The following is a 26,754-nucleotide window of genomic DNA, read 5'->3' as shown; positions in this document are numbered from 1 at the left end:
TGTTCCGACATCATCGATCATTGCTTATTTTGACGTATTGAAAGACATTATATGTACAACACGAATATAATTTTGTTTTATTATTTTTTTATGCGTATGTTTTTTAAGGTTGAATTCCTTTTGATACCTTCACGTAAAACGGCTCATTTATTTGTGAATTTGGACCACCGCGGTGCATTCTGGGGATGGGAAACGACTGCGTTATTCTTCCGGTTTGAAAGGCGGCGTCCATCGTCAACATCGCAGTGTCTTCAAATCTATCAACGTAAGGGGTTTTGTTTCTTTCATAATATGGCTCAGCGTCTTAGAAGCACGCCCAGTTGATATTTGCTTGCCATGGACACAAACCTAGATAGACGCCCTTGTATTCCTGACTGTAAACCCCCCGATACAAGTCCTTTAGCTAACTGTGAGTTATTTGCAGTTATAATGGAATCATTCGAACCAACCAACAGCTTTGTATTCAGGAGGGTTGTATGTTAGTTATTAATTATATTTCACCATGTTACAAATTAGCCTGTCACTTTTTAAGTCTTGGTTGTGCTAATTTCTCAGTTCGAATACCAATGAAACTGCGCAGAACTACCTGAACCTCTGTTTATTTACAGGTGAAGCTTTAGTTGTCAAAATTAAGGCTTATTATCAAAATATCCATAAAGACTTTATTTAATTCCATACATGTCCAAGAACCACATAATCCAAAATTGTAAACAATAGAAGTGCACACCTATGAATGCACCTCCTCACATACAGTGTGTGCTATTCAACATGATCTTTGCTGTCAGTTGCAGCCTGAAATCTTGAATGCATCAACATCACCAGATGCTGGATTCTTCCAGGCATCGACCGCAACTGCTTTTTGTCAGCAGTCACATCATTTAGAAAACACAAGGGTCCCCTTTTACAATTTTCGCTGGCAAATCTAGGAGTAATTCCTAATTGGCGTTTGAAATCAAGCGTTTCCACTGTTGCATCTGTCATGACTGTTGAAAAATGTTAACACGATGCTTTGCTTTCAGACTTTTCATAGGTCACTTGTCTGAGGGCCCAAGCGGTGATGAATATCACACAATGAGGTCACACAGCACGGATTCCCGTCGGTGGCAAGCGAAATGATGAGAGTGCGGTCAATGTTTGTGCAGAATTAGCAGCTTGATGTCCCACTACACCAGCCACAACATTACAGCCACCTGCCACATCTGCAACATCACCTTCCGACATTTGTCAACGCTCTCCTTACACTTGGACAATGCACACTGTCCGCCGGTGTGCTGGAAGTGTTCTCGGTCTTTTAGTAACGTATGGGACCTTAACAAACATGCGGAAGAACACTGCTCGGCCTCAACGGACGAAAGGAGCGACCTAGCGTCAGACATGGAGCTGGCGACGAGCCTGGAGAAGTCTGAAAACAGCGCAGACTACAAACCGGGAAGATCCCTCGACTCTGATGACGTGAGCACAGATGAGTCAACAAGCAGTGCCACTGGTGATGATATTGACTTTGACTTCAAAGCAGCTCAAGGTGATCTCAGTGACGCAGAATCCGATGAGGACACAAACTCGAGTTCGACGGAGTCCGCGGATTTTGCAGACCATGCCAGTAGAGGCAAGTCCACCCTCCCTGCTATCAAGGACTCCATTTGCAAAGAATGTGGCCGAGGCCCCTTCAGGTCCATTAAGCTGCATCTGCGCCACTGCACCAGCCTGTTGGGCAAAACATTTCAATGCTTTCGCTGCAAGATGTTCTTTCCTAACGAGGCGGCTCTCAATGAGCACCGCACTTTCTTGTACTCTTGTGACGTCTGCGGCCAGGTGTTCAGTAACTGGGACGCGCACCATCAGCACCAGCCTCCCAACCGAGGCCGCTTGTGCTTGATCTGCTTCTGCTCCGAATCCATGCCCAAAGCGTGTGCCATATGCAAATCCTTCTTTGTCAATGAAAAGTTCTTGTTGGCCCACGTCACCCGAGTTCACACGTCGGTGGTCAGCACTAAGTTGTGCATCATCAACAAACCGTTGGGCTTGACGGACAATGAGGTGTCGATGAATGCGGTCACAAAGACTACTCCTAAGGTCGTCATTAACACCAAACACATCATTGGACATGGACAGCTCCCTGCGGACCACACATATTCTTTTTCTGATGAGGCTGAGACAAGCCACCCTGACCCATCATGCTCAGCTTCACGACCCACAATTCTGGCCTTGTTGGAAAATCAAAGCCAGGAGTTGGCCTCGACAAAGCGCACAAAAACTCGCCGGTGTTCCAGGATGCTGCGCACCTGCCGACAGTGCGGCACCATCCTTCGGCAGCCCTATCTAGCCATTAGCCATCGCTACCTCCACCGAGGCAGCCGCTCGCACCGGTGCCAATGCGGCCGCGCCTTCAAGCACCGGCTGCACCTCCTGCGGCACCGTGTGCAGCATGCTGAGGCCAAGAATTATATCTGCGTCAACTGCGGGAACACCTTCACCGGAGCTAGACTCTTAGCCGAGCACCTGAAGGGAAAGACTAGGAAAAAGAAACAATGCCAGGGAAGTTGCAGGATGCCCCTTGCATGCAGCTGTGGGCATTTCTTTTATCGGGCATCTGCCTACATATGGCATCAGATTAAAAACAATGTGAAAACCAGACATTTTGAAAACATCTGTAAATGACAATCCCTTATACAAAAGTGTTAATTAGCAAAAAGGATGTCTTACACATAATTTCAATCACACTGTTCATTAAAATGCTTATTTATGATGAAACCCGTGTCAACATCCCACACCTCTTTCAATTCCAAGCATATTCGGAGCAGTTTTAAAGACGTGCAAATTCCAATTTATTTTGACAACAGCAGAATACAAGAAATGTCACTGATTTCAGCAATATACACATACAAAAAAGAAAATCTCCAGTTTATCCTCCCCATCGAGATAGTTTGTCCAGTCGTGTGAGGTTTTCTAACAAAGTGCTTCCTTTCCAATGAGGTATGTGTTTTGGGATTGCTTGTTTGAATGGAAGATGTACAGTGAAACCCCACTATTGGCGTGGGTATACGAATCCAACCTTGGAATGAATAGAGAAAATTGCAAGAAATGGACGCCCACAAAAGGAGGTTGCGTGAATTGATACCCACATGATGGTAACAAAGAAGGGTTGAGGAGCGATGATTTATCAATTAATTGACAACTGCTCAAATTTCAAATTACTCAACAACAATTTTGATAGTCAATTCATGGTTAAAAGATCTTGTTTAAATGATCCAAATCATCGGAATCTCAGCCTCTTAAATATTGTCTAGTGCGAAACAAAAACTGATTAAGCTCCCCACCTCAGAGGGATTGAGGAATCAACACTTTAATTTATTTTTGGAGAAATGACAGAGCATTTTGGAGCCAGATTGTGTTTGTTTTGGTATGTTTCATGGGGGATTGCTTCGTTAACGTCAGCTTTCACATGCTCAAATTACATTCTCAAATTTTAACAGGACACAGCGACACATTCACATTGGATCAGAATGCTTGCTTGGAAAAAAAGTGCTCTCGGATGATTGGCGCATCGTTCTGATCCACTGGTCCGCTAAATTTCAACGGAGTCAACTTGAAGAGACAACGGCAACGCCGACATATATGCAACTACCAATCAGAGGAAAACATATTTAGATAATAATGAAAAAATTGTGAATTTGAGAATGTTAATAGTGAATATGCGGGGGTTCACTGTACGTCGTATGTTGGGTGGTTCAATTTTCCTGTGTTGTGATAATTTGTGGGTTTTAATGAACTGTTGTATTTGAATTCCGACTATACGCAACCTACTCAATGTCCGCTAGGTGGAGTTGTTAGGCCACTGAAGAGCAGCCAGCTTGCACCCTGTTATCAATATCCCCACAAAAACTCGGGCTGCATCCCATAATGAAGATCTTTCATTTGACACGAACACGACAAGATTTTAAACAATTTCAAATAAAGATGTCTTCGTCGGCAACACTGCGTTTTTGTTAATCTGTGTTGAAACCTGTTGATCTCTGCAAAGCTTTCATGAAACTGAATACTACCACCAATGAGTTTAAAATAAATAAGGCACTGATAAGTCCAATCCAAAGCCCTTAAAATGGCGTATAATAATAATAACAATAATACAGAGCAAGTTTTGAAGCTTGACAGTGTACATTTGAAAGCTCTCGATGAGTTCTTCCACAGTCGTGATTGGTGACGGACACCCGAAACTGGGCCCGAAGATAACCTCTTGCCACTCCTCCAAAATGCTGGAAGGATGTAGAAGTAGCTCTGCACAGGTGAAAATGTTCACCGCCTCCCTTTTGTAGACATTGTCGGACAAAATGTTCTTTTCTGAAGTAAGGGCAGTGGTCGTGTCACCTGCAAAAGAAACGCATGATGACAGTTCCATAGACAGACCAACAAAAGCACATGCTCACTGTGTTCCCACTCTTTAAGCAATGGTGATTGTCTTAATTTTCTTATTTTCTTCATCCTCTATGAAAACGGACAAAAATGTGGGCATTTTTTTCTGCGTCACTCACAGTAGTTGTGAAAGTCATCTTCATTTGCGTCTTCATGACTGCTTTATACTGCCCATTTACTGTGCATTTTGTTTTTGTATAGTATTGACAATTACGACACAATAGTGGTATTATTAAAACAGGTAATCCCCACTGAAGGCCGCCGGGATCAGATGTACTGCCCGCCACTGCATAGTGATACCCCTCCTCGGCCATATTGTGCCATGTTGCTGATCTGCACAGCATCAGCCGCTAGTGTTGTGAACTTTGTTTACCTGATCTCCTGGTTGCGGTGACGTAAGACCTGAGACAACAGCTTTGAGGTTTCTTGGAAGGAGCGACTCAGCTCTTCCAGTTTCTGCTCCATAGACAGGATCCGTTGCTCCAGCTCCCGATACGAGTTATTCCAATTGGCGCTGAGATCACACATAATCATCTGCATCTGGTCATGCAAATGCAAATGTTTAAGTCTGGATTTGGTTTCCAACCAATACATTAATTTAAAACGAACACATTTGCAGTGGTCAATATTTCGGTCCGAAATCCTACAAGGCTCCTGCTGCAGGAAGGAGGACTTACATGTTCCACTAAATAAAAGCTAATCACGAAAAGTAAGCAATGACAATGTGAATCTGTAAAGGAAACAAGGCCAGTTTTCCATATAAACCAGTCACATCAGTGCTTCTTCCCGGAAAACCCTCTGTATCCTGAGTTTATTCAACTTCAAAATTTTATTTCTTCTTTAACACTTTCATGCACCAATAATAACCTGTTACCTGATAACATTATAGCGGTCCAATGTAGTGACCGCTGTCCCTGAAAGGCTTAAATGGCCGTCTTCCCATCCGACATTTCTAATAAACATTTGAATTAGTGTTTGATCACCTATTGACTGACTTAAATATTACATTGGTTGTTTCGGGGGAAGGTCCTGCATTGTTTTGTTTTTTTTTCCATTTGGCCAGCTGTTAGGTGTTAGCAATGAAAATATCAATGGTCTACCTTTGGGAGGTCCACCATCTCACTGACGTAATCGCGCAGTTTTCTCTGTTTGAGGCGCAAGTGACGAAATCTGCAGAGGACAAGTTGAATATTTTCAAACGTCTTTTTTTTTTTAAACGTACAAATTTATGTGTCAACGGTATCAAGTAATTTCCTGTCTTTACATAATAGAACTGCACATCAGATTTCTTATGCAACATATGCCATTCAGTGACAAAGCCAGAGAGTCAGCTATGTGAAGCATTACACTGCCATAAACAAACATGAATGCCTATTTTGGGATTGTCATTGATGGACAAAAATAACTGCTGACTTGGTAAAATAGGAAAATGATGACTTATGAAATTCTACATATAGAACACACACACACACACACACACACACACACACATACACATTCACGCACGCATCCTGCCTGTAGCTGTCGGAACATACACTCTGATGGCCTCCAAAAGACATCTCTGGTGTCTTCGGTGCTCTCCTCGGGTTCCTTTGGTCAGGTTAGCTCGGTGCAGGAGCCAGCACTCCCGAAGCACGTTTGCAGCAGCGTGGCGGATCTGAGTGGTGGAAAGATGTATTCTACTAATTTTTCTAATCAATGACTTTTGTGGCACAGGAGAAAACGTGAGGTGTCCATCTTTGTCCGATTCCGACATTGTGCTATAGTTGGATGCAGAATTCCTGGGAAGTCATTGGTCATTTTTTGCTTGTAACCAGTAATGTTTACAGTGAGGAACATGCTCATATGAGAAAGCATTTCCTCCACATTGGCAGTTCCATACTTCGGTACAAAATAGTCTCTCTGTATAACAGCTTTTCCCCTATTGTTTATGGATGTGGAACGTATGCCACCCTGTGATTAACAGGAGCTTACTGGATCTTGTTCTGTGGTGATGCACAGTACCGTATTTTTCGGATTATACATCGCACCAGGCAAAAAATGCATAAGTAAAAAGGAAAAAACATGTACTGTATAAATCGCACTGGAGTATTCGTCGCATTTTCGGGGGAAATTTATTTGATGAAATCTAACACCTGAAACATACATGTCAACTTGAAAGGCAATTTAAAATAATAGTAAAATAGAAAACAACAGGAGGCTGAATAAGTGTACAGTATACTAACGTTACGTGACTGACATGCCTGGTAATGTCAGCAACGACGTAACATATTAAGAGTCATTCAGATAGTCAAGTCGGGATGTAGACGATGCGCCGCTTCCTCTTCTACGTCGCTTACGTCAGACTCATAATCGATTTATCAACACAGGCCGAGAGCACCCTCTTGTGGTTTAATGTGAAATGACATCATCATGTGTTAATAATTTCACACATAAATCGCTCCAGAGTATAAATCGCATCCCAGGCCAAACTATGAAAACAACTGCGACTTATAGTCTGGAAAATACAGTACGAAGAATCCTAGCCCTGCAGTGAATTGCAAAAATCTGTGTGTATTGTTTAATGCCTATAAATGAAACAAAATGGCAACAAAGCCCCGCTTTTGTTTGAATTAAGCTCCTCAACTCACTTTACCATAGTTCATTGGTACCAATATCTTCTACAAAGAAGACTTTGGTCTGAGCACCAAGCAGCCATTAGGTAAGTTTTTCAGTGAATAACAGTGGATAGGTTAAGGAAAAAAAAATAATCCACCAAAAAAGTGAAGTTGCCAATGCGAAACACAAATATGCAGGAGTTCCCTGTACACAGCAACCAAATAAAAACAACGCGATCTGCTGGAACTGAAACAAACCTGCCCTCGCTGCTCCTTATGCAACGTTGCCACCTCTTGCATCACATTTTGTATCTTTTGTCTTTGATTCTATTCATGCATACTTTGTTTTCCTGCCCAATCACTGTAGCGGCCCAGTGATGATGTCACGCCGGCCCCACTGCGAGGGTTATTAATAGAGGCTGTCAGTGTAAGCATCCAGGTGTCTTCCCTTGTTCCCATCAGTGTAAATCTGGAGTCGAAGGATGCACGCACACACACAAGGATCAAAACAATCAGTCATGTGTAAAGATGCACCTTGTGACAGGATGCAGCCACTGAAGAGAGGAAATGGTTGTATCCTTCAAAACAGTGCACGTAGTTTGCTAAGAAACACCACGTAAGGCTTCACACCTCACAAAAGAAATAATTTAACCCTTAGATGCATATGTGGGTCAAAAATGACCCGGTGAGGTTTTTTTCTTGAAATATCTTCGGACTGAAAATTTATTATAATTTCATATTCCAGGTATTCCTCAAAAAACATGTTTTTTATATAATGTCATTCACAATTTTAACTTACATTTTATACATTTTAAGAAATTTCAGTTTTTGTATTGCTACCCAAAGTTTCCATAAATGGGTCAAAAGTGACCCGTGTACATTTACTATGGAGTCCAATGGGAACCACTGATTCGAATCGACTTTAGCTGTCAGCAATACATTGACTGCGGACTGGGCAGACTATACTATCAGAAATGAACCCCTCAGGAAAATTATTTTACACTGTAAGAGCTGATACGTCTAAGTATTATCTTCATATAAAATTGTTTGTGTGTCGTTCATGACTATGATTTATCTACAAATTGGCCTTCTGCCTGGAAAAAGATCATATGGCAGTCTTTCGCTCTGTATGGTACCTGTTCCTGGTCAACTGCAGACAGCAATTCATCCCCAGTGATTGTGTCACTGTCGATGAACAGCTTGTGCCATTCAGGGGAAGGTGCAAGTTTCTACAGTACATGCCAAGCAAGCTTGCCAAGTATGGCCTAAAGATCTTCTGGGTTTGTGATGCAGGCATCCCCTATGCAATAGATGGTATAGTTTACACGGGGAGACAACCAGGGGAAGACGTTCAGAAGAATCTGGGATAAAATATTGTCCAGCAGCTGTGTGGTAGATTTAGAAACACCGGTCGCAACATTACCATGGATAACTTTTTCACCAGTGTGCCACTAGCGCAGCATCTCCTGGAGAAGGAGCTCACTATTGTGGGGACTCTATGTCAGAACAAGCCAGACATCGCTACTCAGATGAAGCTTTCCAAGTCCAGGGAGGTTTACAGCACAGAGTTTGGATTCAACGACAGCCTTACCATGGTCAGCTATGTCAGAAGGAAAGGAAAATCTGTTGTGCTCCTGAGCACGATGCATCACGACAAAGCAGTGGATGAACATAGTAAAAAGAAAAAAACAGAAGTGATCAAATTTTACAACGAGACAAATGGAGGTGTAGACACCATTGACCAGATGGTTGGCAACTACCCGTGCAAGCGACAAACACAGAGGTGGCCCATGGTGCAACGGTACAACATAATTGACATCGGTACCCTAAATGCCTACACCTTTTACATGGCGCAGCACCCAGATTTCAAGAGTGGCATCACCAATGCACGACGGCTGTTCCTCAAAGAGCTGTCAAAAGAGCTTGTCACACCACACATGAGGTGTCGACTGGAAAGCTGCACCCAACTGCAAATCCCGATTATTGAAGCAATGAAAAGGTGTGGGGTGACAAAAGCCACCACTAAGACACAGGAAAGAAATACACAGGGCCAACCAAAGTGAAAAAGGTGTCAGATCTGCCCAAGTAACAAAGATCGCAAAGTCAGCAATAGGTGGGGGAAATGCAATGTACCTGTGTGCAATGATCACTGCCAGAAAGGCAAAACAGGCAATGCATACAGACAGACAGACAGACAGACAGACAGACAGACAGACAGACAGACAGACAGACAGACAGACAGACAGGCACACACACACACAAAATGGATGTTCACATTTTTCTATTGCTATTCTGGGTAATTTTTATTTTTCAAAAATGTTAAAAAATTAAAAATAAAGATATTTCAAACATGAACTCATTCCTGTATGGTCCTAAATATATTACAAAATTTTATACAAGTGATTATTCTTAACCAAAATGACAAAAATGTAATTAAAAAAAGCATTTATTGTATTATGGGTCATTTTTCACCCACCTATGGAAGAGTGTAGGGGCCAGTCACTCATGCATCTAAGGGTTAAATGAGGCCGAAAAAGCTTCAGGGCAGTATTTCTTGGTTACTGTTTGTTTATTAGACGACTCCCTTTTTTGGAATCCGAAGCAAACACTGAATAAGTCCTGTTGAGTCCCGCAAATAGAGTAACGCCTATACAAGACGCACAAACACGCACACACTCACAGTCATGTTTCCTTCTCCATCAGCTCTTCCTTGTAACCCATTTCAGTCATCCCTCACGCCTCACTTTTAGCGGCTTCCTTCGATCGCAAAATTGTTTATTATTTATTTATTTATCGGGTGGGGTGGGGTGGGGAGGGGGACTATTTATTATGTCGCAACATTTTGAGATACAGTAAATCCCCCACAATCACTGATTTCAGGTTCGCAGTTTCACTACTTAGTTGATTTTTTTTGTACTGTTATTTTTCACTGCTGTAAATTGCGAATTGCTCCATTGTGAAACAAATAGAGGTTTTCTTATCTCATCTTATCTTATAATAATTTGTGTTGTTCAAAATCTCGATTAATCTGGGTGCGCACCTTGGGACAATTTAGTGTTTAATCAGCCTGCCATGTGCGTTTTTGGAATGTGTGAGGAAACCGGAGTACCCGCTGAAAACCCACACAGGCATGGGGACAACATGCAAACTCCACACAGGAAGGCCGGAGCCAGAATCGAAACCTGCACCTGTGCACTGTGAGGCGGACGTGCTAACCAGTCGACTACCGCGCCGCCAAGACTAAATATTAAGTGCCATAAATGCTATAAAAACATGCTGTGGGAGTAATCCACAATGTTTTGGCAGTGCACTAGGCATTGTTTTTCTTTGCGTCTTCCTCATCCAATGTGTCTCTATTGTACAGTAGTGAGGATACATTACGTCTCGTCGGACTCAATACGGGCGTACGTATCTGTGTGTTGAAAATATTGCCCAAAAAAATGAAATATATTAATACACAGGTGTATTTTTCAGCTCTTATGCATTTTTCCAAGACAAACTAATTCATTATTAGCAGTCAAACAGCAGATAATTAAAATTATTATGAAGCCTTCCTTTAATTCAGATTCAGAAAACTTTATTTATCTCCATGGGGTAATTTGTACTTTGATCTATTTAACTCAAGTGAACAGTGTTAGCTCATTTAATATAGTTTACCACTGCTAATGAAATGAATTGTAATCTCTTCAGGGTGGTCAAAGATTGACATAGCCGCCGGTACACACAAGCACATATTCCCACATGACCTGCCTTTTGCCGACGTCAAGTCACTCAACACAGAGTGGCAAATGGTTTAGCCAGTTAACAGCCAGCCAACTCTGCGCTCGCATTCGCCAAATCCGACGTCCCTTTAACAAGCCAGGCCCCAAGTGGACAAAATAATACCTGCATCTCGCATGCATATCATAGTGGGTTTAATGCATAAAGCTATACAATATACCATACATGACGTATACAGCTCACATGTCGATTCTGTCTATCAGTGGGGTGGTCTGAAATGCAACCCCCGCAACAACGAGGAATTACTGAACAACAGTTATCGCTCCTTGCCTTAACTGAATTTGATTCACCGTATGTGAATGTTTGTTATGCTGTAATCACGTGAACAACAGGAGTTCATGGTTTTCATCCCCAACATATGAAGGCTACCTTTCTGTCAACACACACACACGCACACACACACACACACACACACACACAGTTTCCTGCCAATCACTGCCACCGTCCTGAACTGACACAAGTTGCTTTCCGGACTAAAGATGTTTTCCTCTGTTTGACGCCTTGAAAAGGCTGTAAAAAGGTTGACCGGGCTAAAAATAAATATGAAAAAAAAAAAAACAAACCAAAACATGTGCAAGACACATAGAAATTGGTCAAGTTTCCACTTCTCCTACCATGCATTGAGGTGAGCATGAATCAAGTATGGCCAAAATAATAGATTTGTAGATACTGTAAATCCAAATATCTTTTCGCTTTATTATCGTTTAAAATTCCTCTCCTCATTTAGTTGTTGTTAATGGTGTCTCGGTAGGTCGTGTCGCACGACAAAACCTTTCAACAATTGAGCAACCAAATATTAACGTGCACAAGGATCGAATGACTTCATGACTTGCTCAAGCCAAAGTAACATTCTCACATTCTCCCCTGGAACCCACACAGATGGTCTGTTCAAGGGACAATACAAAATATATTACCGTACATAAAACACAAATCTATCACCTCACTCGCAAAATATTACAATTACAATTTGCAATTTCCTCCTCTTTTATAACTGTTCAGCGTTCGCGTAAAATATAACAACCACTCAACAACTCGTTATGACTTCATGACAGCACAACTTTTCACTAGCTAATTAAATCGCATTTTTGGCAAATGGTGTTTTGGAAATATCAAATTGTTATATGTGAAAGTAAATGAATGCCACATGAATTAAGAATGTGTTTTTGTAGCTCTTACCCCTTTTGAGATCTGGATGTCCAGCATGAAAAAGTGCACATGCTTCTCCCCTTTATTCAATGCCAGCTTCTTGGTTACCACAGCGACCAGCATTGCGGTGCAGGCTACACCCTGAAAACCGACATAAACACATAAACTGCCCATCACACACACTAAATGAAATCATCTCTATGAATGTAACACCAACAAATATTTAGACCGTGGCGACCTATTCCTCTTGAAGCAAAGAATAATTAAATAAAGTAGGGCAATGTGGCTCCTCATACCTCGTATGGTTTTGTCCTATAAATCAAAGTTCTATTTACACATAGGGTTCAAAAGTTAAACACAAGGCTGTGTGGCACCGCTATATTAGTACCGATTTCCTCTGAGAATAGCTGGCTGTCTTTGCTGGGCACAGGACGACAGAATGATGAAGACAGACCTCCAAAACAAAAATACACACACTGTAATACAAACACACACGTCACAGAACACACACTGACCACCACAAACAATAACAAAAGCACATTTTACCTTTTTTTTCTCTTCAGCTTGCATCAGAAAGAGAAGGACAAAGTAAAATGTAAGAAAGCATTCGATTTGAATCACATACACTATTTGGACAAAAGTAACGTGAACAGGACATATTTTGTGGGGGCCTTTCCTATGTTATTTGCTGGAAAAACCTAAAAGCGGTTTTATTCTAAGTAAACAACAATATTGCTTTGGTGCTATCAGGTGGCATCTTGTTGCCAAAGAACTATGTTGATATGAGGCGAAAAGATGCATTTTCACAGAAGTAGTCCTTTGCTGCCACCTTGTGGCATCTATAGGCAATTATAAACCCTTTTGGGTTACCGTATTTTCACGACTTATAAGGCGCCATTAAAAGTCTTAAATTTTCTCCAAAATGGACAGGACGCCTTATGATGCGGAGCGTCTTGTGTATGCGCTGAGTTCCAAAACCTGACTGACAGCCGACACGCTGTTTATATAGAGAAAAGGCGGAAGTGACTGTGGACACGCATGCGGCAAAGAAGTCGGCCAATCAGTGAAGGGTGGGCCTGTATATATACATATATGGATATCTTTGAATCTTGGCTTCGGTGTCTCCTTGTGGAGTTATTCGTGTTTTCGACTGGCTTGTGTGGGGTTTCTCCAGGTGCTGCAGATCCTGCAACATTTTCAAATTCAGGCTCTGTATCAGATCAGTCCAAATTCCAATCAAGCTTTTTTTCTGTGCCTAAGCAACGTGTCCCAATACTTTTGTCCATATAGTGTACGCAAGTTAGCCACATGGAATCGCATCTACATAGGCAAACTGTCATGACCTATTTTTGCTGAAGTAGTTTTGATAGGTTTTGAGTTTGATCATTTCTGAGGTGGCACGGTGTTCGACTGGTTAGCACGTTTGCGTCACAGTGCAGTGCAGAGGTGCAAGGTTCGATTCAGGCCTTTCTTTGTGGAGTTTGCATGTACTCCGGTTTCCTCCCACATTCCAAAAACATGCATGGCAGGCTGATTGAACACTCTAAATTGTCCCTAGATGTGAGTGTGAGCGCAGATGGTTGTTTGTCTCTGTGTGTCCTGTGATTGGCTGGCAACCGGTTCAGGGTGGACCCTGCCTCCTGCCTCAAAAAAGCAGAGATAGACCCCATCACGGCCGCGACAGTCTTCAGGATAAGCGGATTATAAAATGGATGAATGGCCCTTTTCATGTCTTATCTGTCTCATTATGTTTTTGTGTCCACCAGTCTGTCCCTTGTGTTCAACCAATCAGCTCCCTGAGCCACTTGTATCTTGTCCAAGTGTTCTTCATTGTCTTACCAATTTGCTTGGATTTACGCTTCATTCGAGGAAGCTGGGAAGTTTGAAATGTCCTATTTGGATTGTCCCAGTTATGACCTCAAAATGTTCACGATGAATGTAAACAACAAACATGTCTGATTACGATAAGTTTGTTGTTGTTCTGGTTCATCGCAACACTTTTTGACCTCCAGCAAACCTTCTTCATAATTTCCTTAATTTACATCAACAAAGGAATATATTATCTTAAAAGCATTTCATTCTTTTCATCAAATACCTTTATGCAGGGAGATAATGCTCTATCTTCACGCAGTCAGTACAAATCGCAATGTGAGACTCGGACCTCTCAGTTCAAAGGGGCATTGTAGTGCGCTTTCCCTAGTAAGATTTCAGAATTACTACGCTCCATGAATGCAGCAATAGTTCTGTGATTTCTTTCAGTCCTTGTAGGAGCATTGCCTTTGGTTATGTTGGTGTCCCCTGTGATATTTGTAAGTCCGTGCCCTGTTTTGATTTGCTGTTTTATTTTTATTTATTTTTAAACTCATATTCATTTAGTCTCTTTTCATATTACATGCTTTGTTTGCCCTAATTTTATTTTCGGAACATAAAATCCCTTTTGTTTTGAGCACATCCTGTATTTGGGTCCACCTTTTTGCCACACTGACGAAAACCCTCAACTCACAACACATCACTGTTGTCTGAATGATGTCCGAGGTAGCACATCTTAAGCAACGTCCGCTTGCCACCATCTTTCAGGTGCGCCAGGAATCGGGTGGTGTCTGACCGCCACCATCGCTCCGCTGGGAAATGGAAATTTATCTTTTCCAAGTGGTGCGCACAGGTTGGCACACCCTCGTTGTGGTACTGCCAAAGTCTATTAAAAAAAAAACTAAAAATGGATAGGATGGAAAGCTTTGCCTTATAAGGGCAGCTTATAAAAAGCTGATGGAGAAATAGAAATGATGGTTTTCCATTCTCATTCCCACATCAGCAGAGACACTCACCACCCATCTACTCTCACATATACACTGCTAACAGAGTAAATGACAGTCTTCACTCACTGTTGCTATTGGTCCACTTGTTATACTCACACACCCACTCCCCCTTTCAACAGCACGCGGTCACGCCCTTTTTATTCTGCCCTTTTACAATGCAATTCAGTCAAACAATGTCTTACTTATTCCCAAGAGACGCAGATATTTGTTTAACTTGTTTGGGATAGTGCATGACAAGTTTAACTCCTTTTCGTGATTTAAAAATCCTATTATTAGACAATGATGACAATGGCACGTTTCCCTAAAGCAAGAGTAGGCCAAGTGTAGCCCGCAGGCCACAAACACACGCCTGTTACGTTCTGTAATCCTCCCCGCTGAGAAATTACAAAGTATCCTGTGGTAATATTCATGTTTCTGATACAGTATTTGTTTAGCTATTTCTGTTATGTCGGTCTGTTTTTGTTTTCAGCTGCAGCTAGAGTGAAGGGTGTTTGCCGCCAACAAGCGCACCTGCTCTCCATTTATCAATTAAGTTTGCCATGTATTTAAGGACTGCCAAGCTGTCTTGTTTCTTGTCGGATTATTGACATTGCTCATTTTAGTGCTTCAAATGACCTAGACCTCTCAATGCTCTCTATAGTTGCTCTTGCTAGTCATATAGTCTAGTTTGTATGTTAAATTTTTCTTATCACTCTTGGTCTTGGGCTTGGCGTTATTGGCTTCTTGAAGATTCATTTGTTTATTCTTGGTGGTCCCTAATGCCTTGCCTTTTGCAGACGCTTTTGTTTATGCATTGTTTCTCCTGGCTCCTTGTGACCAGCAGTTTCCATTTGTACTTTGTAGGTGCGCTTTTCTGTAAATAAATATTTTTTGTTATCGCACATTATATGACGCTGCAGTTCTGGAATCCAAAACCATTATAAGGTTCGGCCCTGTCTTCTCATTTTTAAGAAATATTTTCTCAAAGAGTTTTTAATTTAGATGGCATCTTAAATATAATGACCCAACCGCAACATGACGGCATAAAAGGGAGGCAAAAAATATCTCATACATAACCCCCTCACTGTATTTTTTGTTTGTTTGTTTTAATAAATACAAACATCTTAAACTGATTTTTGTCTGATTTTCCAGTATTCACAGAAACAATTTGAAATTTGCAGCAGGACATGTTGACCTGTGAACATTTTTAATGTACCGAAAAAAACAAACATAAGAGGAGGGTTCATTTCAAAATAAAACAAATCATTAAAATATATGATTAAATTGTACTCCTAAAATTAATAACATTTTACGGATACATTTAGCCATTTTTGATGAACATATCTTGAAATGGCCCGGACCGTTTATCAAGAATGACATTTTTGGTGATCGTCATCCTCAATTAACTATTAATAGACTGTTAAGTGATGAACAGATGGACTAACAAATGCAAATTTCGACACTCCAGTTATACAGCTCAGCCTTTGAAAATGATCTGTGCACCTCCAAATGTGTGGCCTGTTAGTTATAATTGGTCATAATACAGTAGCATTTCTAAAACAGCATATCTAATGGCCTTTACATATTCCCATACAAATATCTCGGTCATTGGACCATATCCTTATCAAAAGAGGTCAGAACTGAGCTGCCCATTTATGAGCCACATATTCTCACTCTGCAGTAGCTATTAATGCAACATGGATGGTCTGCTTCACTGAAAGAAAGTACATTTGTTCACTTAATAGCCCGTACTCGATGCCAGGCATTGAAGAAATCCAACAACAAGAAAGTGTGATAAATGAAAGCGCAACAAGGAATAGAAAGAATTAAAAATGAATGTAAGGCAAAAGAATACAGAATAAAATATGATGAGAAATAAAACTGAATAGATTTTCTTTTAAAAAAGGGGGGAAGACAAATGTAGGTCAATTTGATTGAAGTAACTAAAGTAGAAGTGAAGAGTGAACACTACTTCCTTGCCTCAGAAAAGGCAGATGAAGCATACCTTGATGAAAGGAACATTTTGCACATGATGCAATATGAGGAAACAGAACAGCAACGGAACATCTTGTATGTTTTTTTTCTTATCAACTTGTTCTCTCCATGAAAAAAGAAGAAGAAGAAGAAGAATCTATGAGACCGCAACTTGCACGTCTAGGCAATAAAAGTGAACAAAAGTGTAAGTGAGTTACCATGACTCCGGTGAAGAGACACACCGATTTGCCACAGCTCGTTTTGGGCGCCACGTCGCCATAGCCCACCGTCAGAAAGGTGATGGCGATGAGCCACAAGGCCGTTTCCATGTGATCTGTCGAGCCTGCAGTCTGTCTACAGTGGAGAGGAATCAGCACAGTGAGTGAAACTGCTTCTTAATTTTCTTTTAAACTGCAACACAGTGCTTAAAGCCAAAATTAATGAACGATTTAACATGGACTTGTATTTTGTGGAAACCATTAATTGCTATTGTTAATAATTACCGGTACACATTTGCCCACGATTGTGATATGTCCTCAATGCTGAAGTTGACCGCAGTAATTTAAAACAAATTCATAATAGAAAAACACAACAACTGTAATCTCATTTCATGAAAATAAAATGCAAGTGAGATTTTTCCTTAAGGTAAAATTTTGTATAAAAAAAATAAAAAATGTAATTTTGAAATAAATTGATGCCTTAATACATTATATTTTCAGAAATATGTTGGAATCATCAATTTCTCCACATGGAGACATGTAAGACCCCATGTTGGTAACATTGCAGACAAACTCAGGCCGGCGGATCTGCGAGAGTGAGTGCTGCGGTCTGTGGGAGTGGTCACAGCCAATGTTAATCAAGGTAACATAGTGGCACAGTTTAGCATCATCTGTTTCTGTTTAATATTTTTATGAAGTAAAACTGAAAAAGAAAAACCCGCTTCAAATTTGCAGGAGGCATTAATTTAATCTACTGTATATTTTTGACCCCAATTCACTTCATTTTCCATTCAAAGATTGTGCAGTGTGTCTGCTTTTGAGTTAGCTTGTGTCTTTTCGAATCATTTGTCAGTTTGAACAATTCACATCATATTCCCTCAATCTGAAGCCACAAGATTAAAAAATGTACAGGTGTGTGTCATCATCCGGACTGAACATTCATGAGCTTAAAACATCTCATGTGTACCAAAGTCTTATAAGGTGTGGCCTATTAGTCACATGAGCAACTCAACTCGCTCTCTGTGTAAATGCCAACTGCTTTTCTTGAATACAATGTGAATAACAGTCGGCCATTCAACACTCAACTGTGTGTCTTGAGCTAATCACAACCAATATTGTAAAGGTCTAAATAGAAAGACAAGTTAAAATGACCATCAAGATTTGTGGAAGAATAAAACTTTCAACGATGGATGAAATCCAGAGCAAATATAAAAATTGTGTTTGTTTGTGTTCATCTGCAGTGCAGGTCTTAATTTAACAAGAATAAAAATGACATGACAAATGAATAGTTCAAATGTTATCCTGACACTATTGTCCAATATGTTCATGAACGGTGTTATTGTATTTGCAAGCTGAAGTCATAATAATCTTGATTCTATCCATCCATTTTCTAATCTGTTTATCCACAGAAAGGTTGAGGGTGTGCTTGAGCCTATCCCATCTGTCTTCGGGCAGTAGGCGGGGGGGGCCAATCGCAATCGCCCAATCGCAAGGCACAGAGAGACGGACAACCATTTGCGCTCATAATCACACATAGGGAAGATATTGAGTGTTCCAATAACCTTCCATGCATGTTTTTGGAATGTGGGAAGGGAGAACATACAAATGGCACACAGGAAGGTGCTAACCAGTCGCCCACCGGGCCGCCCATAAACTTGCTGTTAAGAAAAATTGATGTACTGTATTACATGTCTTGACACATTCCCTCTGAAAAGTTGTCTTGACATTTGTTTGACATCACATTCTGACATTTTTTTTTGGTCCAATCTTAAACACAAGCCATGGTACACAGAGAACTACGATCAGGGTGATCTCATTATCGAATTTCCAAGGGGAAAATGGTCCCTGACAGCGAATACAAACCATGCTAAGGCACCCATCGACCTCCATTATTATTTTGGGGGGTCCTTGGGGGGTATTTCAATTTGTAATAGGAAGTAACAGAAAATAAATATTCGTCCCTAGGGTCAAATTGGTCCCATTTAAAACTCATTTTAGCCGACCTGGCAATTCTTGGCAACATGCTAACCTTTTATACAAGAAAACAGAAGTTTAACAATGTTTATAATAAAATCTGAATAACAAAACACAGTGTAAACAAAACATGTGCAACGAGAACCTAATCATTGTTCAAGGTCAAAGAAGACAAGCATTGCTAACAAATGATTGATGTGTATGTTAATGCTTATGGTCTTAGTGCTTAATTTACTTCACTTTTTGGACACAACCAACCGACTAAGGTTGTGAGACTTGCTGAAGTCTTGCATGACAATCTTAAAGTAAGTTTTGCTGATTATTCATGATACTTTATTTTTTTGACCCCAGAACCTCAGAAACTTTGCATTTCATAGGTTCTACTGTTGTATACGCTTTTGCAAACAGTTTGGCTTGAAGTGAAACCACTTCATCATCAGTCCGCATGCACTAATGAATATATGTACTGTATGTGTTTCGTACCTCTCACAAAGGGTAAGCATCCAGGATGCCGTGAGCCAGAAGAAGAGGATGAACACCAGCAGGGTGCGAGCCGGGTACTTGTTCATCAGCACCTTGAGTACGAAGCGGAAGGTAAAATTGATATTGTTGAGCGAGCCAATGCTCCTGTAGGAGGCGCTCAGCAACACTTTGCTGTGCAACAGGACAGCCCGGTGCACCAGGTACAGGCGCAAGAACATCAGCACCGACAGCAGCAGCTCCAAATTCGCCAGGGCCGCGTTGTGATGGTTGGAGTCACACAGTGGAGGTGAGAAAGACGAGTTTCCGTTGAGGCCCACCTCCCAGTATGTGCCGACGGGATGGATGGCGCAGGCTAATAGCTCGAGAGTGATCAGAAAAACCCTGTGGCTGGTCATGGCGATACGCCAGTCGACCTGGTTGTGATCGTTGATGAAGAGCTGAAAGGCATAGAAAATTTTATTAAATTCAGTCTAAATTAACATTGAAACTAGAATATCCGGAATGTACAGAACTATCGTCCTGACGTTGCCATTCTGACACACATGCAGAGAGTTGGGACTGGTGAGAATTAATGCAAAAATGTGTCATGCTCATAAATGGATGTGATATAATATACAGTATCTATATATCTATACACAGTATAACACACACACACACACACACACACACACACACACACACACACATATATACATATAATGTGCAAAAGATAACATTACATTGAAAAAAAAATCAATGATAATCTTTCAGGATAACAGTTTCAGCAAAGACCTTTTAGTTTTAGAATAAAAACAACTACAAACATCAACACAGCGATATACAGGTACATCATATAATAGTCTACATGAATGATGAATGTTCCCTGCTTGCAATAATCTAAACAATCAGAACGTTAATGTGCTCGATGTGAAGAGTTTATCATTGTGAACAATAAAGAACAAGAAAAATATTACAGGCAGTAAACACTGTGAGTGTGTTCTCTTCCTTATCTCTTTTCAGCATGCATGGGCCCCTCCTTGTATCGCACACGGCTAGTAACCATATTTAAAAACACTTTAGGTAATAAGACTACCAGAGCAAATGCTCTGCCTCAAGAGTAGGCAGTGCATTTGCCACATGGGGTTCAGTCCGGACTTTAATGTACCACTTAATACCACTGCTATCATGTGGCAATTATAGACGCTACCAATACGATATAAATGTGCAATACGACGGCACACAACTGTCCGACGCATATCATTTGTAGTAGTAGTAGTGAATCAATAAGGTGCCTATTCCAGCTTACTTTGGGCAAAAGGTGGACTACACCCTGCACTGGTCGCCACAAAAAACCATCCATATCCACATCTACACCATCACTGAGTGGGAAACCGACTCCATGCTGCCCGCTCAGGTAAACGGACCACTCCACCAACAGCGACTTACATTAGATGTATTATTATTATAGTAGTAGTAGTAGTAGTAGTGTTAATTTCAATGCATTATTATTGTCATCATCTTAAATGTTTAAAAAAAGCACCCACTGACCGCCGTTCAACTATGTGTGTAAGTGTGTTTGTGTGTATGTGTGTGGGGGGTGGGGGGCAACACACAGACGCACGATCAGGGCTAGAAAGAAATCCAAGTACCCGCTTCAAAGCAGTCAACTTTACATCATCTACAAGTGAAGATCTTGGAATCTGATTTGACACACACGCAAAAAAAAAATCCAATTAAATCAAACATTCACATCTCCTACTGGAAGCAAAGTGCCATCATAAATGTTTAACATGTAGAACAAAGACTGTCAGGACAAAATGAATGCAGTTAAATGAAACTAATATTCAAAATGGGTGCAAATGCAGGTCATTGCTTCTGATAGTGTGAAGGCCAATCAAGAAGGGTTTACCGGTTTTAGTGTGGTTCACCATAGAAGGACTTTCTGCACTTTTTTTCATGCACATGCATACTGTAATTATGAGAGAGTGTTTATTGTATTTAATCTCAGCCCAATCCCTTCATGTACAAAGTATACTGAGTTCACACACAACGGCCATGTGGATTGGAAACATGGTGCAACTCCAAATAATGTGTATGCTCATGTGGACAAGGTTTTTGAGCAGAGATTTCTATTCTAAAGTACATATCAATTTACCAAAAAGAGTGTGAGTAATTGGTGTTGAGACTACCATCAGTGAAGTGAGACCAGCGACAATTGCCCTCCAAGTCAAAGTAAATTGTTTTGGACATTTATTGGCACGTTGCACAAAAATATGGCAGGCCACACCCTGATGAGGAGCTGTTCTCGCACGCAAATCAAAACAGTACCGTGAGGCAACCCAAATTATTGGAAACAAAGGAACTCACCCTGATGTCCTTGTAATGGAACGCGATGATGAAGATGAGGAGACAGCCAGTGGACAGGGTGATGGAACAATTCATGATTAAGGCAATATCGGTGCCCTGGACAAAGGAAAAACAACATTGTGACTAAGTAAGAAAAAAAATTCTTTTGGTCAATAGGAAGCAATTAAAAATTTGAGTCTGGATTGATGATTGAGGGTTTTTTTTTTTAATGAGGTCAAGATGGTGTTACATCTTTGAATATACATGAAGAAAGCTGCTGTGGAATAAAGATCACTTTAAAGTCCATTAATGGGAATCAGAAAAGACAAAAACAGGTAAAACTGAACCACTGTAATTCTTTAGAAAGTGCGCACTGACAGCGAGGCCCTTCAGAGAGATCAACGCCAAAGAGAGAAAGAACATGACAATAAATCGATTAGCTGACTACTAGGCGATTATCAAACGCACGGATAAATATTTTTCATTATCACTCAATCGTTTAGACATGAATTTCGGTGTGTGTGTGTATGTATACATATATGTACATATATTTACTGCTGCAGTATATGTGCCCTGCAAATGGCGGGTGTCCAGTCCCGGTCGTACCCGAAAATCATCTGGGATAAACTCCATCTCATCTGCTACCCTAATCAAGCACCATTGTGATTGAATGGATAATTTACAGATGCTTCTGTGTCTATTCAGACCCGGTCCATACAGGACTCCACTGCGCCTTCTTCTCACAAGTTTCAAAGTCTCAAAGCATCCATTACAAGGTCAGTGGAAGTATTGACGCCACTAAAATGTGATTTACATTTCAAAAGTTAATGACAAACATTCAGCATCGGGGAAAGTTGAGCGTGTAGGTAGTACGATGTGACGCCCCTATTGGCATTCCCCATGTTTTTCCCTCCCGTTTCTGCAATAGCGTCCACACTGTGTCTGTATTCCGTCAGGGTTCTAATTAGCGGACTCCACAAAAAGGCTGAACATTTCACCACATTCCATAACAGAGAGTTCAACGGCATGTTTCCTGCCAGCTTTCTAAAAGTGTTTTTGTAATGTTTTCCTGTTGGAAATAGTCATTTCAAGCCCGATGAGTTTAATTTTGGGTTAACCTTCGCACAGATTGTTTCTCACAGTCTTGGACGAGACATCGTCGGCAGGTCGGTGAGGGGAAAACATAATGAAAATTCAATGCAAAGGTTTCGTCTGGTTTGTTGGTAATGTAATAAATAAATGGAAGCCAAGAGAAGTCACGTGCACCTGATTTTGAGATTGTATGGTTTATTTAAGAGTTTCACACAGGAAATAACTAAAGATTCAATCTAATCATTTTTGTATGTGCATTTTAGGCAGCTTTGTCTAAAATCTTCTCATTCACATCATTTTTTTGGGGACCAGGCTAAAATATCTTATTAATACATTGACTATGGTGCTTATCGTCATGAGTGTTTTGGGTGGCGGGGTACACCCTGGATTGGTTGGAAAAGACCCTGGAAAAGACAATTAACAAGATAATTCATTTTCACTCCCATTCACACTTTTGGACATGTTAAAGTGTTCATTGAAGCTCACAGCCATTGTTTTTGGAATGTGAAAGGAAGCCAGAGATATGATTCAAAACTGGAACCTCAGAATTCAGAAGCAGACTTTCTAAAACTGTTGCTGTCCCCTTGTAAAAATAAAGTTGAAAAGTCATAATTAATTGAATAATCATATAATCACCAAAAGGTGCAAGAATAAAACCTAGCAAGCTGAAAACCTTTCATCTTGGTCTGCCTTTGGAGGGCAATTGCACACTGCTGCCTCCAACATAGCCGTACTGACCATCTCATGTATTGGCTTTCAGACTGCCCATGCAAACGCTGACATTATACACTAAATGACGCGGAAAGTTCTGAGGTTAATCTAGCTGCAGGGGAAGAGGCCAAATGTGGAAAAATCCTCCCGAAATAGCCTCTTTTTCGTGCACAACCGTCAAGGTCGGGCTTAAAATATAACTTTTGTACGTTGCCATTAACTTTGATGGGCCCTCCACTTTCACTACCAGGCAACATTAATGCACTGCAGTGGTTTTCAAAACAAACGCCAATTAGACTGCAATCAATGCTGGATTACTTGGCCAGCACAGAGTCTGCATGACTAATAGCTTTATACAACGAGGGGTTGTGCATTCAAGACAATGAGGAGTGGAACACAGATATGAAGGAACAAAGCAGCCCTTAAAAAAAACAAAAACATTATAGTGCATGTTAGCCAGCCCTAATTGAACTGCATGAAGACATCAGCATTTTTCCGCCTTTCTTCCTCAGTTACCGTTTAGCATCAAGATCCCACCCGACAGGGACAAATCTTCAGAGAATATTTCTCCGTTTTAAGTGAAACACCTGACACTGACCTCTCCCGCCCTGTTGTGTGGAAAACAATTGCCACTTGTTTCATTTCACTTCCATGTCTATTTATCACTGACTCCACAGCAAGGTGGTCTAATGGTGTGCATGCATGGGAACCTTTCCGTGCAAGCTTGCCTTTGTTATCCACTGCGATCTGCATGTTGATGTCAGGAGTTTAGATGTCTGCAATCGGAGTTACGAATCAGCCAGGGGGTTCAAAGCCCCTGTGCGGGCTTGGCACGACTTGGGCTGTCTGCTCGCTAATGAAAGTTGTTGTGACGACAGACAGGGACGCGGGTGGTTTTATGGACAGGGTAGTTATAATGCAGAAAAAAACAGCAATATGGTTCAATATTAGACTTTAGACATATCTTGCATTGAATGCAAAATCGGTGAATGATTATAATGTCAATATTTGCCGTTGGATCAATGACGTCATTGACCGGATACCGCCCATTTTCAGTGTATTGAATGTTTATCAGAGTTTTGGGGAGAATTTTTAGGATTTAATTATTTTTCTTTATTTTAAATGTATTTAAATGTGTGTCAATTGAACTTGAAGTTTGGGTATTTGTGTGGTAACAAATAAATGTAGGTCGTGGGTTAGATGGTCGGGTTGTTGTCTTTTAAAGGCATCTGGCTTTTCAGGCATCACCAAAGTGTGCAGTGATGAAATGTTTGAGATCAAATCTGTTTCAGATGAAGGAATTTCAAGATCAACTGCAGTCGTTCTGCCCGATTGCTTTTCAAATAAATGTCCAACACAATACACGTAACCACAGAGGGAGTAGGTCAAGCTACCCTGTTGCACAGAAAAACTGTTCTTGCGTTAAAAGGCATACAGAGCCACCATATTGATGCAAAAAACAAACAAACAAACAAACAATACAATACAATACAATACATGCTGATTTATATAGCGCTTTCACAACAGCGGCAGCTATAACAAAGCGCTTTACAAAAACAGTTAACATAAAGTAAAATAATAAACACAACACATAACATAAAACACGGACAGTCGTGCAGACAAACAAACAACGAGCAACCACAATAAACTGAAGTCGATGGTGAGATGGTGATCTTTTTAATCGACTACTTAAAATTTTAAGCTTGAGCGAATGTTTGTCAGTATAGTATACCTGTATATAGTATACCCTATAGTGACAAGTACATTTTGCACTCACCAATAGCAAGAATTGATGAAGTACAAATACATTTTACTGTACATAGGTCGATTTTTCAGGTATATTTACTTTACAACTTTTAACTTTTATGCCCTACATTTGAAAATAGATAGAGCTCCTACTCCTTACTTTGTCAAAATTGGCCAGTTCCATTTCTTTGCAAGAAGGCACGTAGGAATGTCAACCGTGAACAACGACAAGAACTGATTTGAAGAAGCAAGATATTCCCCACTGATGGCCTTGTTCAGAGTTTGGCATTGTTCCTGGCAACTTCAAACAAGTGCAAGTTAACAAAAGACAGATATTATTTGGTGTGTAATTGTGTTTTCTTTGTCTTATTTTTACAACTGTCCATTTCAGTCTGTATACCTTTACTTAAGTAGGTCAGTTGAACCAGTATTTAAACTTTTACAGGTGTCAGTCTTCTAGACAGTATGGTACAGTTCAGCGAGTCATTTTACCACCTCTGCCAGTAAATTACATTGACAATTTTATTGGATTATCAGTTTGACCCTTTTTGTGTTGAAATCCATACTTTCATGCAATCTTTGTTGTTTTTCTTTGCAGCTTTGTCCAAAATCTAGTTGTTGTAAAGAAGGAGAACGTGTTCAGTAAACAGGTAGTGGTTTTAATAGAAAAAGAAGAGTGCTAGTTAGGCGCACGTACCGGTTTGTAGAAGAATGGGCACATCTCAGTATGGAGGATCATCAGCAGTATTCCGAGCAGAGCTGAGCCCAAAGAGAGCGCGCACAGCCGCTTCTTGTCCTCCAGCAAGAACTTTCTGTCTCGCAGCCTGTACAGGTTGTCTCCCTCCATTTGAGTGCCCCTCTTGCCGTGAAGAGACACGGGCACGGAAACCTCCGCCGAGTCCCCTCCGTTTCTGTGCACTAAGCCGTCGAAGTTCCCACAATCCACCTTGGAGATGGCGCGCTTGGTCATCTCCATCTCCAGAGCGCACACGAGGCGGCCTTTGCGCCTCTCGTCGCTCCCCGGTGGTCGGGATCTTTCCCTCGCGTGTCCGGTCCCCTCTTGGCCACCGGACATAGTGTCAGGTGTACGCGTCCCTCGTCGCGTTTCACGTTCATGGAAGCCGCTAATTGTGGAAGTGCACTTAACTCCCTTTGTGAAAAAAAGAGAGGCGCGGCACTGTGGTACGATTTGCACACACCGCTGTATGCCAGGCAGTCAGTCCGTCTTTCTTATCTTATCTTATTTGCATGTGCGCGTGCAGCATATGCTGCGCCCTGCACGATCACGCGGCGTGTTTGCAAACAAACCGAGTGGGTTTCCTGCCAAACTCCAAGGAATATGCTGTTCCCATAAAAAATACGTGTTGGCCTACAGCAAGTCATAATGAAGTAAAAAGAGAAACACTTGTTAGCCTCAATGCGAGGCACAAAGCCTGATCTCCCCTTGAGGAATTATCTTGATTATAATAAATACAAACTAAAAATACCCCTTATCCACTGCCT

The 26,754-nt window shown here is 41.0% G+C and overlaps 2 protein-coding genes across 6 annotated transcripts; one reads left to right on the top strand and one right to left on the bottom strand.

Moving 5' to 3' along the window:
- Positions 1-27: 27 nt before the first annotated feature.
- si:dkey-79d12.4 (zinc finger protein 70) lies at positions 28-3,973 on the top strand. Its single transcript, XM_052065485.1, has 2 exons — positions 28-265; positions 1,020-3,973. The coding sequence occupies exon 2, from the start codon at positions 1,156-1,158 to the stop codon at positions 2,656-2,658; it is 1,503 nt and encodes a 500-aa protein (XP_051921445.1). The 5' UTR covers positions 28-265; positions 1,020-1,155; the 3' UTR covers positions 2,659-3,973.
- On the bottom strand, positions 2,802-26,754 carry kcnn4 (potassium intermediate/small conductance calcium-activated channel, subfamily N, member 4). Of its 5 annotated transcripts, XM_052065483.1 has the most exons (11): positions 25,949-26,749; positions 25,818-25,862; positions 21,724-21,819; positions 19,695-19,814; positions 19,378-19,469; positions 16,921-17,056; positions 11,964-12,074; positions 5,946-6,067; positions 5,511-5,580; positions 4,784-4,950; positions 2,802-4,365 (listed from the first exon to the last, which is right to left on the bottom strand). In XM_052065483.1, the coding sequence occupies exons 1-11, from the start codon at positions 26,324-26,326 to the stop codon at positions 4,362-4,364; spliced, it is 1,341 nt and encodes a 446-aa protein (XP_051921443.1). In that variant the 5' UTR covers positions 26,327-26,749; the 3' UTR covers positions 2,802-4,361. The 5 variants fall into 5 exon arrangements, with proteins under 5 accessions (XP_051921443.1, XP_051921438.1, XP_051921441.1 ...); XM_052065478.1 differs by having other exon boundaries at positions 19,378-19,814; positions 25,949-26,748; XM_052065481.1 differs by lacking the exon at positions 11,964-12,074 and having other exon boundaries at positions 19,378-19,814; positions 25,949-26,752.

The sequence above is a fragment of the Hippocampus zosterae genome, chromosome 5 (genome assembly GCF_025434085.1).
Source record: "Hippocampus zosterae strain Florida chromosome 5, ASM2543408v3, whole genome shotgun sequence".
Taxonomy (NCBI): Eukaryota; Metazoa; Chordata; class Actinopteri; order Syngnathiformes; family Syngnathidae; genus Hippocampus; species Hippocampus zosterae.
Note: the sequence above shows the minus strand (reverse complement) of the source record. Positions and strands in the feature narration are given on the sequence as shown.

What these genes read in the sequence shown, in the direction of transcription:
- si:dkey-79d12.4 (XM_052065485.1), top strand. Translation starts at nt 1,156, where the DNA reads ATGTCCCACTACACCAGCCACAACATTACAGCCACCTGCCACATCTGC.
- kcnn4 (XM_052065478.1), bottom strand. Translation starts at nt 26,326, where the DNA reads ATGTCCGGTGGCCAAGAGGGGACCGGACACGCGAGGGAAAGATCCCGA. An exon ending in CTTTTGGAGGCCATCAGAGT is followed by an intron (nt 5,581 to 5,945) that starts GTATGTTCCGAC and finishes TGTCCTCTGCAG; the next exon opens with ATTTCGTCACTTGCGCCTCA. An exon ending in AGATGGTGGACCTCCCAAAG is followed by an intron (nt 4,951 to 5,510) that starts GTAGACCATTGA and finishes TTGCATGACCAG; the next exon opens with ATGCAGATGATTATGTGTGA.